Source organism: Prionailurus bengalensis, chromosome C1 (genome assembly GCF_016509475.1).
Source record: "Prionailurus bengalensis isolate Pbe53 chromosome C1, Fcat_Pben_1.1_paternal_pri, whole genome shotgun sequence".
NCBI classification, from domain to species: Eukaryota; Metazoa; Chordata; class Mammalia; order Carnivora; family Felidae; genus Prionailurus; species Prionailurus bengalensis.
This window is the reverse complement of record NC_057345.1, coordinates 85,563,750-85,580,788: the sequence shown is the minus strand read 5'-3', so window position 1 is coordinate 85,580,788 and position 17,039 is coordinate 85,563,750. Positions and strand designations below refer to the sequence as shown.

General features: G+C 37.1%; 1 protein-coding gene across 2 annotated transcripts in view; it reads right to left on the bottom strand.

Annotated features, from left to right (window-relative positions):
- The window catches only part of AGL (amylo-alpha-1, 6-glucosidase, 4-alpha-glucanotransferase), an 86,802-nt gene extending 70,038 nt beyond the window's left edge, over positions 1 to 16,764 (bottom strand). The window contains exons 1-2 of one of the 2 annotated variants that reach the window (XM_043575655.1): positions 16,394 to 16,764; positions 15,688 to 15,837 (exon numbers count right to left, since the gene is read on the bottom strand). In XM_043575655.1, coding sequence (XP_043431590.1) covers positions 15,688 to 15,769 — 82 coding nt within the window. In that variant the 5' untranslated portion in view covers positions 15,770 to 15,837; positions 16,394 to 16,764. Of the gene's footprint in view, positions 1 to 15,687; positions 15,838 to 15,913; positions 16,164 to 16,393 lie in introns of those variants that run through there. The other variant, XM_043575656.1, reaches the window with a different exon arrangement.
- Between the last annotated feature and the right edge of the window lie 275 nt (positions 16,765 to 17,039).

Genomic DNA, 17,039 nt, shown 5'->3' with positions numbered 1-17,039 from the left:
TTGAGACAGAGAGAGACAGAGCATGAATGGGGGAGGGGCAGAGAGAGGGAGACACAGAATCTGAAACAGGCTCCAGGCTCTGAGCCATCAGCCCAGAGCCTGACGCGGGGCTCGAACTCACGGATCATGAGATCGTGACCTGAGCTGAAGTCGGACGCTTAACCGACTGAGCCACCCAGGTGTCCCTAAAATATATTTTTTAAAGTTTATTTATTTTGAGAGAGAGGCAGAGAGTGAGAGAGCAAGTGGGGGAAGGGCAGAGAGAGGGAGAGAGAGAGTCAAGCAAGCTCCATGCTCAACATGGAGCCTGATGCAGAGCTCGATCCCATGACTGCGAGATTATGACCTGAGCCAGAACCAAGAGTCAGATGCTCAACCAACTGAACCATCCAGGTGCCCCATGTATTCTTAATCCCCTTCACCTATTTCACCCATCCCCTTACCCACCTTCACTCTAATAACCATCAATTTGTTCTCTGTACTTAAGAATCTGTTTTTAATTTGTCTCTTTTTTTCTTTGTGCTTCTTAAATACCACATAGAGTGAAATCACATGGTATTTGTCTTTCTCTGACTGACTTATTTCACTTAGGATTATATTCTCTAGATCCATCCATGTTGTTGCAAATGGCAAAATTTTGTTACTTTTAATGGTTGAGTAATATTTCATTATATACGGTATCTTCCTTATCAATCTATTGATGGACACTTGGGCTGCTTCCATAATTTGGCTACTGTAAATAGTGCTAAAATAAATATACGGGTGCATGAATCTTTTCAAATTAGTGTTTTTATATTTTTTGGGTAAATATTCAGTAGAGGAATTCTGGATCATATGGTAGTTCTATTTTTCATTTTTTGAGGAACCTCCATACTGTTTTCCACCATGTCTACACTAGTTTGCATCCTCATGTTTTAGTATTTAAGTCTTTTTTGGAATTCTGAGGGTCAAAACATTCCCAGTTTTGCCTAAGTTAGGCTATTTCTATTAAAATGTATCTGAGACATCTATAATGTATTGCAAGTATTTTGCCATGGGAGGCAAAAAAAAAAATTAACACATTATAGTCATAATTTTACTATAAAATAAAATTATGGTTGATTCTGGGAAGATTTTATATCTTGATACCAGAATGTGAAAATTCTGACTACAGTAAAGTCTGTTAGAAATATAAAGCAAATAACAGTATACTTATGAGCACTGAGTAAGGTACAGAATTGTTGAATCACTATTGTACACCTGAAACTAATATAACATTGTATATTAACTATATGGAATTAAAATTTAAAAACCTAATAAAAAAAGAAATATAAGGCTTAGAAATTTTAATCATGAAGATAATTCAATTAATGATGGGCAATAATAACCAATGAAGGCAGGAAAATTTATTTCTGCTGATTATAATCTTTAAGCTTAAGGAAATTAAAAAAATATTTTATTTTACTTTTTATTTATTTTCGAAGCACAATTGACATACAATGTTATATTACTTTCAAGTGTACAACATAGTGATTCAACAATTCTACACATTACCCAATGCTTACCACAGTAAGTGTGGTCACCATACAATGTTATTACAGTATTATTGACTATATTCCCCACACTGTACTCTTCATCTCTGTGATTTATTAATTTTAAAACTGGAATTTTTTACCACTTAAGAAACTTTTTGAGAAGAAGCATACTAATATCTATATTTTTAATGCTCAATTTATGAAACATCTAACAAAGTATAAAAAATTATGTCATGAGTGCATACTATGTATAGGAAACAAAATAGACAATGATCTCTGCCCTTGTGGAGCTTGAGTTCTAAAGGGGGAAGTCAGCCATTAAACAATGAACATGATAAATAAGTAAGAAACAACTGTATATCAGGGAAGGATAAATGCTAAGAGAAGAAAGAAAAATCAGAGCAGTGTAAGGAAAATGGGGATAAAGGAGAGATGGTGGGGAGGCGGTAGCAATTTTTAATATTAAAAGTTGACGAGCTAGAGAAAAGTCAGGGAGTTATTAGCCACATGGCTATTCATGGTCGTCCATGGAAAGAATTGACCAAGCAGAGGAAACCAAGAGGACTTGGGGTGGAAGCAAGCTTGGTGATTCCAGAAATAACAAGAAACTCAGTATGTGTGCACTGGAATAAGCTCGGGGAGAAGTAGTAGAATACGAGGAAAGAAAGGTAACAGGGGGGCCGGATCATGGTCTTGTAGGCCACAGTAAGAATTTGGTTTCTTCTCTGAATGAAATGAGGAGCCAATGAACAGTTTTGATCAGAGAAGTCACATGACCTAACTTGTGTATTAAATCACTTTGTATATTATATCACTCTGATTATATCATTCTGATTATGTCTGCTTCTGGCCATAATGGAGTAAGTGGTATTAGATTTGTCCTCCGCTGAGAAACTAGAAGAAATAAATGAGACAACTGTTTTCAGAAATAAGGAGTGAAGGACTGTGATGCCCATGAAAATGGTGATTCCTATGAATTTTCTAGCTTTAAAGTAGGAGAACTTTCTGTGCTGTGACACAGGAAGCAGGAATAGTAGTCTGAATTGAGGAGACAGAGATTAGAATTTGAGGAGGGTGAAGAAACTATAATTTTCAGGGCAGAGTATGGTGCAGAAGAAACCATGCAAAGAAAAAGCTCTAGAAAATTACCAAGGGTCATCTTGAGTCTGCCTGAATACCAGGCTCACACGAGTAGTGTTTGAATCCATGAGGCTGGGCAAAGAACAACTACTAGGAGCTATCAATTGACCAATTCCCAGAACTCACTCAGGCCTGGGAGACATTATAATTTTCAGAGTGAAGAGACTTCGTTGAACACCTGTTGTATTCAAAAGAGTCATGTCTTATGTAGCAAGGCTAATATAGTCCTAGAGTAAAAACTACTATACCTATCCTGTCAAAGCTTAAAACAGCCGCAAAAGGGGGGTGCTTGGGTGGCTCAGTTGGTTGGGCATCAGACTCTTGATTTTGGCTCAGGTCATGATCTCACAATTCATGGGATTGAGCCCCATGTTAAGAGGCTCTCTTAATCCTCAAAAGGATTAAGCTGATCCACAGATAATGTAAATGCCAAAATAAAAGACATCACTTCTATTTTTTTGGGGGGGGTACAAAAAAGGTGGTTTTATTAAAACACAGGGATAGGACCTATGGGCAGAAAGAGCTGTCAGGGCATCACTCCTTTGAAGGAAGACAAAAAAATCCAGAGATAGGGCAACAGAACATTTATAACGTCCAGCATCCAATACAAAACTGCTAAACAGAAAGAGGAAGTAACAGCATTGATGACACAGATATCTACGGTAGGGCATTCCACATAGAGGAAACAGAAGCTGTAAAGGACCTGAGACTTCTGCTTCTGGCAAAGATGGAATGAATAACAGGGATTGGATTTATGCTGTTCCTTGAAACTTGAAAGAAGAAACCAAGAAAAATCAGAAAACATATATGAGTTTTCAAGCCTACACATCAGGCCACAAAGTATAGTGATGCCTAAGAGACAGAAAATAAACAATGTGAAGCCTATAACTGCCCCCTTCTTACTACCTTGAAAGAATGTCCAGGTTGAGGCACAAGGAAGAGAAACCCAGGCAGAACTCAGCTAACTTCCTAAGCTGAGAAGATAGAGTTAAGAATCTGTTGAGACCAAAGCAGCTAGTTTATAGATAAGAGTAGTTAGTGAGGAGGAGAAAAGTGCCCAAAGACAGAACTCCAGAGATTTGCAGCAGGTCTCCCTTCTGCACGTTGCAGAGTACTGATCAGTGCATGTCTGTGACCAGGAATAGTGCTTGGTTAGAAAAATCAAGTGCCAGATTGGAAAAACTCATAATTCATGAGGCATTGGGTAGAAAATTCAGGGGATATTGCTTTAGGAGTAGAGAACAAAGAGCCCTAGACAGGGCATAAACTAGCTTAACAAATCATAAAAGTATAACTCAAAAGTATTAAGATATTTCCAAGTAACTTAACTTCATTCCAAAACAAAGACAAAAAAATTTATAAGAATCCAAAAACACCCAGCATTTTTGGTAAAACTCAATAAGGTAAAACTCATAATGACTGGCATCCAAACAAAGATTCTAAGACACACAAAGAAGCAAGAAAACTGAACCCATAACAAAGAAAATAATCAATTAATGAAAACTGACCAAGGAATGACATAGATGTTGAACTAGCAGATAAGGAACGACATCAGTTATCATAACTGTATGCCATATGCTCAAAAAGTTATGTCAATACATGGAAAATATTAAAAAACAAAACAAAACAAAAGATCCAAATCAAATTTAAAAATGAAAACTACGAGGTCTAAGATGAAAAATGGAATAGATGGTGAGACATGACAGAAAAAAAGATTAGTAAATTTCAAGACACAGGAATAGAAATATGGAAAATGAGGGGCACCTGGGTGGCTCAGTTGGGTAAGCCTTCAACTTTGGCTCAGGTCATGATCTCGTGGTTTATGAGTTTGAGCCCCGCATCGGGCTCTGTGCTGGAAGCTCCAGAGCCGGGAGTCTACTTCAGATTCTGTCTCTCCCTCTCTCTGCAACCTCCCCTGCTCATGGTCTGTCTCTCTCTCAAAAATAAACAAACATTAAAAAAACCCCACAAATATGCAAAATGAAACCAACAGAGAAAAAAGAATCTAAAAAATTGAAAAAGCATCACTGATCTGTGGAACAATTCAAGTGGCCTAATATATAGGTAATTTGAGTCCTCAAAGAAGAAGAAAGGGGAGATATCAAGTATTTAAAGAAATAATGGATAAAAAAAAAACCCAAATGTGATAAAAACAACAGATTTATAGATACAAAGAAGTTCAATAAGTCCCCAATCAAGAAACATCACACTATGAAACATCAAAGTCAAATTGCTCAAAACCAGTGACAAAGAGACTATCTTAAAAGTAGCCAGAGGGATGGGGCGCCTGGGTGGCGCAGTCGGTTAAGCGTCCGACTTCAGCCAGGTCACGATCTTGCGGTCCGCGAGTTCGAGCCCCGCGTCGGGCTCTGGGCTGATGGCTCAGAGCCTGGAGCCTGTTTCCGATTCTGTGTCTCCCTCTCTCTCTGCCCCTCCCCCGTTCATGCTCTGTCTCTCTCTGTCCCAAAAATAAATAAACGTTGAAAAAAAAAAAATTAAAAAAAAAAAAAAAGTAGCCAGAGGGGAGGAAAATGTCACAGTAAGTTCAGAGGAACAATGATAAAGATGATAGCAGATTTCTCATGGGAAACAACAAAAGCAAGAAGACAGTGGAACAGTACCTTTAAAGGTATAGTTGATCCTTAGACAATATGGGATTGAACTGCACAGGTCTAATTACACTTTTTTTTTTTTTTTTTTTTTTACAGTACAGTCCTATAAATGTAAAATTTCTCTTATCATTTTTTTAAAAAGTTTATTTTTTTGAGAGAGAGAGAGCATGAGCAGGGGAGAGGCAGAGAGAGGGGGACAGAGGATCCAAGTGGGCTCTGTGCTGACAGCAGCGAGCCAATGCAGGGCTTAAACTCACAAACCATGAGATCATGGCCTGAGCTGAAGTCAGATGCTTAACTAGTTGAGCCACCCAGGTGCCCCTCCTTATGATTTTCTTAATAACATTCTCTTTTCACTAGCTTACTTACTGTAAGATTACAACATGGAATACATATACATACTATGTTTCATCTGTAAGGCTTCTGGTCAACAGTAGGCTATTAATAGTTAAGTTTTAGGGGAGTCTAAAGTTATACTTGGATTTTTGGCTGCATGAGGGGTCAGTGCCTCTACTTTCTGCATTATAAGGTCAACGGTAACTTAAAGAAGAAAACTATTAGCCTAGAATTCTATACCCGGTGAAAATATCTTTCAAAAATAAAAGTGATGAAAGCCAGGTTTTTCCTTTCTTTTCTTATTTTTTTTTTAAGTTTTATTTATTTAAGTAATCTCTACACTCACTGTGGGGCTTGAAGTCACACTCCTGGGACCAAGAGTCATGCATGTGCTCCTCCAACCGAGCCAGTCAGGTGCCCCAGACTTCACAGTGTTAGAGAGAGACGTTACAAATAAGCAAGGGGAAAGCTACAACAAACCCTGTTGTGGTGGACATGAAGCATAGACATCATCATGAACTGCTATTTATATATACATAATGAATGCCAGTTTGATTCCAAGCAAATCCTGAAATGCAGAACATGCAGATATGTCATGTCACATCATTTCTAAAATTGCTCTTGTAGAAGTAAATCCTCACAATGATGTTCAACAGATGGCAAATTCTATACCACAATATTAAATACTGGATAAGCTAGTCTTTATGAGCAAAATATCTCAACAAAAGACATTGGGAGAATGATGGACTCTTTCAACTTACTGTAATCCAATCAAACACCTCTACCTTTGCCTAGATAAATACGAATACTCTGGCATACTGCAGTATGGATAATGTGAGAGATGGAAGTTCTAGGAATTCCTGCAAAAAATTATAATTTAGTGATAAGTCCTGCTAACCATATTTTTGGATTGTACTAAATAATGAATATAAACTTTTCATAGCAAATGGTTTTAGCAAGTAAGAAACAAATTATCCAAATGGTATTATTAAGTAACTGCAAAAATCCAGGGACTCACTTCTATTTCTCACATTGTACAGTGAAACTTATACTTTCTTTTCCAAGTAGCTATATATACAAATTTTTCTATAATTGGAATAAATATTCTATGAATATAATAAGGCTTATGTTTGACTTAATAATTTCATATAGACACGTATTTTCTTAAGAATTAATCAGTGATGTAAACATAGGCTATATTCATAACAGCTTCATTTATTATAATTAAATAAACTGACAACAAATATCTGATGATTGGAAATGATTAGATAAGTTGTGGTACAAAAATGGTATTATGTAAGCTAGAATATTACAAAGTCATTATAAGTCATGTTATCAAAATATATTTAATAACATAGCTATTTTTATTCTGTTTTGTCAATTTTATGCATCTATATAGATCTATTGAAATCTTTTCTAGATGGCTTCCCAGGGGACATTTAAAGAAGATTTAATATCTATTCTTCTCAAACTGTTCCAAAAATAGAAATAGAAGGAAAACTTCCAAACTCATTCTACAAAGCCAGCATTACCTTGCTTCCAAAACCAGAAAAAGACCTCACTAAAAAGGAGAATTACAGGCCAATATCCCTGATAAACATGGATGCAAAAATTGTCAACAAGATATTAGCAAATCATTCCTAAGTATTTTATTGTTTTTGGTGTAATTGCAAATGGGACAGATTCCTTGATTTCTTTTTCTGCTTCATTATTGGTGTATAGAAATGCAAAGGATTTCTGCATGTTGACTTTATATCCTGTACTTTTCTGAATTCATGTATTAGTTCACAGTACATTAAAAGAATTATTTACCAGGGCTGGTTCAATATTTGCAACTCAATCACCATGATACACCACATTAATAAAAGAAAGGATAAGAACTGTACAATCCTGTCAATAGATGCAGAAAAAGCATTTGACAAAATACAGCATCCATTCTCAATAAAAACCCTCAACAAAGTAGGGATAGAGCAAACATACCTCAACATTATGAAGGTCATATAAGAAAGACCCACAGCTAATATCATCCTCAATGGGGAAAAACTGAGAGCCTTTCCTCTGTGGTCAGGAACAAGACCAGGATGTCCACTCTCACCACTACTAGTTAACATGGTATTGGAAGTCCTAGCCTCAGCAATCAGACAACAAAAAGAAATAAAACGCATTCATCTTAGCAAGGAAGAAGTCAAACTCACTATTTGCAGATGACATGATACTCTGTAGAAAACCCAAAAAACTCCACCAAATAATTGCTAGAACTAATACATGAATTCAGAAAAGTATAGGATATAAAGTCAACATGCAGAAATCCTTTGCATTTCTATACACCAATAATGAAGCAGCAGAAAAAGAAATCAAGGAATCTATCCCATTTGCAACTGCACCAAAACCAATAAGATACCTAGGAATAAACCTAACTAAAGAGGTAAAAGATCTGTACTTCGAAAATTATAGAATACTTATGAAAGAAATTGAAGAGGACACAAAGAAATGGAAAAGCATTCCATGCTCATGGACTAGAACACTGTTAACATGTCTATACTATCCAAAGTAATCTACAGATTTATTTTTTTTTTCTTTTCAACGTTTATTTTTATTTTTGGGACAGAAAGAGACAGAGCATGAACGGGGGAGGGGCAGAGAGAGAGGGAGACACAGAATCGGAAACAGGCTCCAGGCTCTGAGCCATCAGCCCAGAGCCCTACGCGGGGCTCGAACCCACGGACCGCGAGATCGTGACCTGGCTGAAGTCGGACGCTTAACCGACTGCGCCACCCAGGCGCCCCTGTAATCTACAGATTTAATGCAATACCTACCAAAATACCACCAGCATTTTTCACAAAGCTAGAACAAACAATCCTAAAATTTGTACAGAACCACAAAAGACCCCTAATAGCCAAAGCAATTCTGAAAAAGCAAAACAAAACTGGATGCATGAGGATTCTGGATTTCAAGCTATATTACCAAGCTGTAGTCATCAAGACAGTATAGTATTGGCACAAAATCATACATATAGATTAATGGAATAGAATAGAAAATCCAGAAATGGAACCACAAGAATATGGTAAACTTATCTTTGACAAAGCAGGAAAGACTATCCAATGGAATACAGTCTCTTCAACAAATAGTGCTGGGAAAACTGGATGGTGATATGCACAAGAATGAAACATGTACCTCAGTGTTTATAGCAGCATTATCAACAATAGCCAAACTATGGAGAGAGCCCAAATGTTCATCGACTGATGAACGGATAAAGAAGATGTGGTATAAAAAACACACTGCTCTACTGACTGAGTCAGCCAGGTGCCCCTACACACTTGTGTAATTTTATAATTGGGTGAACATCATTTTATTTTATTTTAATTAATTAATTTATTTATTAAAATTTACATCCAAATTAGTTAGCATATAGTGCAACAATGATTTCAGGAGTGGATTCCTTAGTTCCCCTTACCCATTTAGCCCATCTCCCCTCCCATAACCCCTCCAGCAACCCTCAGTTTGTTCTCCATATTTATGAGTCTCTTCTGTTTTGTCCCCCTCCCTGTTTTTATATTATTTTTGTTTCCCTTCCCTTATGTTCATCTGTTTTGTCTCTTAAAGTCCTCATATGAGTGAAGTCATATGATTTTTGTCTTTCTCTGACTAATTTCACTTAGCATAATAACCTCCAGTTCCATCCACATAGTTGCAAATGGCAAGATTTCATTCTTTTTGATTGCCGAGTAATACTCCATTGTGTGTATATATATATATATATATATATATATATATATATATACCACGTCTTCTTTATGCATTCATCCATCGATGGACATTTGGGCTCTTTCTATACTTTGGCTATCGTTGATACTGTTGCTATAAACATTGGGGTGCATGTGTCCCTTTAAACAGCACACCTGTGGTCCCGTGGATGAATGCCTAGTAGTGCAATGCTGTGTCATAAGGCAGTTCTAATTTTTAGTTTTTTGAGGAACCTCCATACTGTTTTCCAGAGTGGCTGCATCAGCTTGCATTCCCAGGGTAAACATCATTTTAAAGTTAGAGGTACAATTATGAAGAAATAGATGGAGAAATAATTGCTCAAAGAATTGAAACATGAAATTTTAATACTCAGTGATTGTGAGAATCAAAAATATCTACATCTCTAAAATAATGATTAAACTTACTATAGAAGATGTAGTATCATTTTGAACAGGTAAAAACATCAGAGATTAGCTGTCTGAGCATATTTAAACAACCTGCCCCCTGTTCAGTTTATGCAAATATTTTTTTTATCATTACACAAGGATTCAGAGAACATGTAGTACAAAGGTTAAAACTCATCCAAAATCCCAAAACAGTATTTGGATCAGTGGTGTACCCTCAGAAAAAAATTTGACAAGCATTCTCTAAACATAAATATTTATTTATTTACAGAATATACACATATGATGATTTAATAGATTATATAAATCACAAAACACAAAAGTGGGATAAGATGTAAATAAATAATATTTTAAATAACTAATTTTATCTATTAGTGGATGGAAAATATCTTTTAGTTCTCACTAAAAATTAATATTGATGATATCTGTCAGTGGAAGCAATGTGATTAAAGAAATTTCAATAATTTTAAGTCTCGGTTTAATATTTTATGATAAAGTAATTCAAATATTCCAAGTTCTGTTTATTGATATTTGGTTTAATTGCATCAGACTTGAAAAAATAAAACACAAAGATATCCAAATTCAAATGGAAAAAGTTCTTAGTGACTATGTTTACTAATCCATGACATTAACTTTTCAACCACACTCACAAATTATGTAAAGATTTTTGTTGAAATGTGGTAGTAAATATATATTTTCCTTGTTATAAGCAATGGTTTTTATAAGCTAATAAGATATTCTATATTTATATATTAAATAGATGATTTGAAAAACAACCAAAATCCTTTATTGGAAAGATTTTAAACAGATTGGAAAATTTTGTTATCAATTTTTTACAAAGGCTAAGTATTTATTTTTATGGCTAAAATCATATGATGGAAGTGTTACTAAAATAACATACTCAAAATGCTCTTGCTATACAGTAAGGGTCAGCAAACCATATCCAGCCTGTTTCTATAAATAAAGTTTTATTGGAACACATTCATTTATGTGTTGTTTATGTTTGCTTTCATGATATAATGGCAGAGCAAAACTGATTGCCATTTCTTTTGCAGTAACTGCAAAAGAAATGGCCCGCAAAGCTGAAATATTTGCTATCTGAACTTTTAGAGGAAAAAATGTGCTCAACTCTGCTCTATGGTATCAATTTTCACCAAAAAGTAGTTAACTCTCTCACTCATGTTTACCTCACAGCTAAATTGTGTTTCCTTTTTCAGAAAATATTTTCTAAGTATCATACTATTGAAAGTTACATGTCATTCCTGAAAAGGACAAATCTCAAACAGCAAATTTCAAACACTTTCTAACTCATCTTTCAGTTTGACAATATCCTGAGGTAAAAGAGGCATTTATGATGATTGTACCTTTTGTTATGAAATATTGTAAAGACTCTACTATTTAAGGAATTATAACTTGTATATCTACTTAACCTGGATTAGGTAAAATTGTAACCCACGGCAACATACCACAAACAAACCAGTGATGGTGTGACTATGAACCCCTTCAAGACCTACAACCTCTACTATTTTCTCAGAATATGTCTTTTTTGTTTATAAATTATTTGATACATAAACTGAAAGCATCAATGTCAATATATACGTTAGCAAAATTTAATTGCTTTAAAAAAATCTTTTTTTATTATAGTTATTTATTTTTTAGTAATCGTTACACTCAATGTGGGGCTCGAACTCACAACCCTGAGACCAAGAGTTGCATGCTTTTCTGAATGAGCCAGCCAGGTGCCCCCAAATGTAATTAATTTTTGAAAACAAAAACAGATGAAAGAAAAAAAAGAGAAAAGAAAAATCCTGTTCTTTCTATGTTCTACTAGATAGATCAGGGCATAGTCCCAAGAGTATACAGCTACTCTGTAGATGTCCAGTACAAGTCTCTGAAACTAAAATTTTTATATACAGTAAATGAAACATTAGAATACCTAGACTATGTCAGATTCCATAATGACTCACTCGGTTTGCTAAAATTAGCTTAGGTCACAGCAGTACATAGTGTGGCTATCTTATTCCTCATAGAACAGTAGGAATACCTTACTCAGATTAGCCATTTCCCTCTTGCAGGCAACTAGTAAAGTGAGTGATTAAACTATTACTATGAAGTAAATTTTTCCATCTTGTTCCGTCTACTAAGTTTATATAAGCTCAAGCTCCTAATCAATAAACTTTTATAAGTATTTTCTTAAAAAAAGGGTAAAAGTTGAAATTTAACCAACCTATATAAAAATGGAACTCCAGGTTCAGCAAAAACTGACTTTGTTCATTATTCTGCCACTGAATGAAACAGGAAATACAGGGAAAGGCTATGATTTGGCTAGAGAAAAATTTTTTTGGTCTTGCTGAGTTAGAAGAGTCTATAGAGATATTAGCCTCGAAAATGAGGAGGAATCCTTTCTTAGGGAAAAGTGAAAAGAAAAACGAAGAGAGACTTGGTGATCACTTAAATATGAAAGAACCAAAAACTGCCAGAGTTTTTCTTCACATCTAATTGTTCACTAAGTCCTATGAATTTTAAAATGTCTCATACTCTGGGGCGCCTGGGTGGCTCAGTTGGTTAAGCATCCATCCCACTCTTGCCTTCTGTTCAGGTCATGATTTTGGGGTTTGCAAGACTGAGCTATGTGCTGGCAGCACAGAGCCTGCTTGGGATTCTCTCTCTCTCTGTCTCTCTCTCTCTCTGCCCCTACTCCCCCCACCCCCATAAATAAATAAACATTTAAAAAAAAAATTGTAAAAGGGGTGCCTGGGTGGCTCAGTTGAGTGTCTGACTTCAGCTCAGGTCATGATCTCACATCAGGCTCTTGTGCTGACAGCTCAGAGCTTGGAGCCTGCTTTGGATTCTGTGCCTCCTCCTCTCTCTGCTCCTCCCCCATTCATGCTATTTCTCTCTCTCTCTCTCTCTCTCTCTCTCTCTCTCTCTCTCTCTCAAAAATAAACATTAAAATAATAATAATAATAATAATAATAAAATAAAAGTAAAATAAAATGTCTTGAACTCTGCTACCTTTTTTTTTTTTTTTTTCAACGTTTATTTATTTTTGGGACAGAGAGAGACAGAGCATGAACGGGGCAGGGGCAGAGAGAGAGGGAGACACAGAATCGGAAACAGGCTCCAGGCTCTGAGCCACCAGCCCAGAGCCCGACGCGGGGCTCGAACTCACGGACCGCGAGATCGTGACCTGGCTGAAGTCGGACGCTTAACCGACTGCGCCACCCAGGCGCCCCTCTGCTACCTTTTTTGACTCTAATGTAGTTCAACCCTTATTTTTAACCAGATGTGTTTTCAAAATAGCCTTCTTAATGATTTATCTCCAATGTCCCTTCATCTTTCACATTTTAATTATCTTCTACAGTAATATGATCACCTCATTACTGCACACAAAAAAATTGACGTGTTCCCATTTATATCATTTGGTTGAATTTACTGGTTTTAACTAGATTTAAAGACTCAGTCACATCATTCTTATTTTATAAACCCTTCATAGCTCCTTCTTCAAATAGCTTGGCTGAATTTAACACTTTTTGCTAGCTTTAACTAGTGTTTTAGTAATGGATCAGCAAGGATTTAATGGCTGTTATATATTGTACTAGGTTTATAATACTTTCCCTTTTCTCACAGATCTTAAACTAGTTGGATGCTATAAGATAAATAAACTTTGAGACACTGCTCCATCATTCAGTACTTAATTGTTCTGTGCCTATTGTGTGATTGGAAATCAAAGAAAGAAAATAACAAAAAAATTAAGAAAAGACCTCATGGAGGAGGTAGAATTTTAGCTGAAGGTAGGCAATACACAGAATGATAGTAAAGGGGTTTAATGGATATAGAGGAATCTGATGGGGGTGAAGGTGTCAGGTGAGCTATGAGAAAATCCAGGGGAGAGGGAATTGACAGAGGAATTGTAAAGATGTAGGACACTAATAATGGGGAACAATGAGATGCAACCTTGGCTAGTGAAGGTGGATTCTATTAGAGAATGTCTTGGAAGCCCCGCAGAGGCATTTAAATTTGACTTTATATATAGACACCAATTAATAAAAAGAAAGAGATGGCATAAAAGATTATTCTAGCATCCATGTTTAGGCATATGGAAGAGATAGGCAAACAGAGACAATTGGAAGGAAATTACAGGGCTTAAAGAGAGATTGCAGGTAAAGAGAAGAAACTGTCAAAGGTGAGTACAAAGTTTCTGGCCTTGGAAACTATAAAAATGGAGACATCACTAAAATAAACAGGATGTTTGTTTAAAAAAATTTTTTTTTCAACGTTTATTTATTTTTGGGACAGAGAGAGACAGAGCATGAACGGGGGAGGGGCAGAGAGAGAGGGAGACACAGAATCAGAAACAGGCTCCAGGCTCTGAGCCGTCAGCCCAGAGCCCGACGCGGGGCTCGAACTCACGGACCGCGAGATCGTGACCTGGCTGAAGTCGGACGCTTAACCGACTGCGCCACCCAGGAGCCCCTAGGATGTTTGTTTTAAAAAAAACAGGATGTTTGTTCTCAAACAAAGAAGGTTTGAGAATGGGGAGTAGGAGACGGTTTGGGACATGTTAGATAGATGTAAGCATATCAATAGTGGAGCTATCCCAAGGCTATTCTATAGCATAATACTGGATGAAGCCAAGAATCCAGTGCAAAAATAGATAGGTATAGTGATCTATCAATGCCTTGCACCTGTTTAGGATTTCAAAGCCATATAGTATTAATTTTGAGCTTCAACATCCAGGAAGGTAGAAGAACAGAAATTAACACCTTCATTTCGCAAATAAATTAATGTTTAGAATTCATGTGACTTGCCCAAAGTCAAAGAAGTTGTTAGCAGGAGAGCCAAGAAAATTCTAGTTCCTTACTCATGCCATTATACTCCTGGCTTTTAAGAAGCAAGCAAAATTCAAGGCTCTTCTTCCAAAAAGAGCCATCAGCATGGAGGCAACAAGTGAGGCCCTGAGAATGTATAATTCTTTGAGGGCAGAAGAAGAGAAGAAGAAAAGATCTCTTGCAGATAAATACAATTAATTAAAATAAGGAAGGAAGACAGCTCAGCAACAGACACCACCAAGTAGACAGGAGCACTCAAGAGGGTAGGAAAAAAATCAAAACCAGGAAAGTGCCGAGTCAGGAAAGCCAAAAATGGAGTAAGTACTCAGTGATCCTAAATGCCAAAGTTGGAAGAAGGTGATTTGGCATGGAGGTAACACATTTGACGGTCGATTTGTTTCTCTTCAAAAATGTAACTCTTGAGATATTGAGGGCGAAAATCCCTCAGTGTTTACTATCAACATCTATCTGTTGCACTATTAAAGGGGGCTGCATTTTATTTTTCATACATTAAAACTTCCACTTCACAAGTTACAGTAACACAAAAAAGTGTGAAAGTTTTCAATGTTGAAAAATTATAAAGTCTAAAGAATAAGCTCAAATATATTTCAACATAACCTGATCAGTTTTTTTAATTTTTATTTGAGAGGCTTTTGATATATATAAATAACAGTTTGCTTTTTTCCGTGATCTGTTTTACTAAATCAAAGTTTCAATAAAGGAAAAAAATGAGGGCTATGAAAAAGCAAAACTATAGATATCCTCCAAATAAAATTACATATGAAATAATTTACCAAGTTTTATAATAATTAATAGAAATAATATGGTAAATTTCTTGATCATATATGCAACTTCTGTCTTAAGTGGAAGCATGGAAAGAAAAGTGAACTATTTTATCCTCCTAACATGACAAATATAACATTTTCAACTTTATAACTAAAATCAACTTTCGTTAGTGATATTTTTAAAATTTGGCACTGTCTTTGCACTAATTGAGTTTAGAAAGGTCTTTGGAAATTTTACCTGTCTTAAAGTTTTAAAAAATTAGCATGACAATAGATTAAAAATTTAAAAGACACAGCTAATCAAACAACTTGCTACTGACCTTGTTCAAGTCTGAAGAGGGTCTTTTCCAGCTTTTCCATTTCGTTCAGAAGTAAAATTCTAATTTGTTTACTGTGTCCCATTTTGGCTTTTAGAAGATTTGAAATCTTTCAGAAGAATTAAAAGAACTCCAAAATCGAATGAGTTACCCCTATGAAACAAAAAGGAATTAAGATCAAGAAAATAACTATTACCTTTAATTCCTCAAGGCTGACAGCCGCACTTACATGTTCTAAATGTGTTTTAACCTTAGCAAAGCAAAAAGAAAGAATGAATCCTATAAAGAAGACCTGAGAAGGTAAATAGTTGTTTCCTCCCTTAGAGCACAATAGGACCAAAGCAAAACTATTGTATTCTTACAATTAAAAAAACAAAACAAAACAAAACTGAATTATTCTCAGAGAAAAGCAATACGTTTTGGAAAGCCTGGATTTGGGTGTGGGGGGAAAATTCCCGGTCCCAAGCCAAAGGGCTTTGAAGACTACAAACGGCACTTCTGCTTACAAGAGATTAGTCTGCTCAAAGATAACAGGTGGGAGAGCTCCCCATTCCCAAATTCGGGTTGGAAGCCACCAATGGGGAGATGAGAACAGAGGGAAGCAGTTGTTGCCCCTGGAATAGCTGCTGCAGACATACGATGTACAGACGGAGCTATAGATAGAAAGAACCCATTTCCCTGAGAGACCAGCGGCATTCCTAGCACTTACACGGAGCAAGTTATACGTGCAGCTTCTGGGACACTGCAGGACCCGCGACTCTGGTGTTGGAGTCGGGGGAGGAGACGGGAAGGAAAGCAAACGGGGAAAGGCAGGCTGCCCAGGCGCAAAAAGCAGCCCCAGACAAGGAGGGCCGGGCGCCGTGAAGGGCAAAGGGCGGGGCGGCGGCAGCCGGGCCAGGGATAAGGCCGCTGTGTGAATGACAGAGAGCTTCTCCGTGACTCCGCCTCGCGCCGGTCCCGGAGAAGACCCTCGACCCACCGGGCCTCAAGTTCCCCACACGCCCGGGTGGGAGCTGACAGGTCCCCTCGCCCACTTCCGGGAGGTTCCGCACCCTGCTCGCCGCGACCGCTAGTCTCGCGAGACTGCGGTCAGCGGGGCCGGGGTCCGGGAGGCGGCTGCGGCCCAGGCAGCAAACTGCTTTTGGTTTTCGGCGCTAGGGAGGTGCGAGGTCCGGGGTGTGCACTTCCTTTACCAGCCTGCGACCTCGTGGTTGAACATTAAAATGCTACGGTAGAAGGCTGCCAGCTAGATTGAGCTGCGTATGTCACAGGGTCGTTTTGTGGACCGGCTGAATGGTGGGAGGCGAGAGACCTGGCTTCCTGTGCTTTTTCTACCACGATGTGTTTTGTGTCTT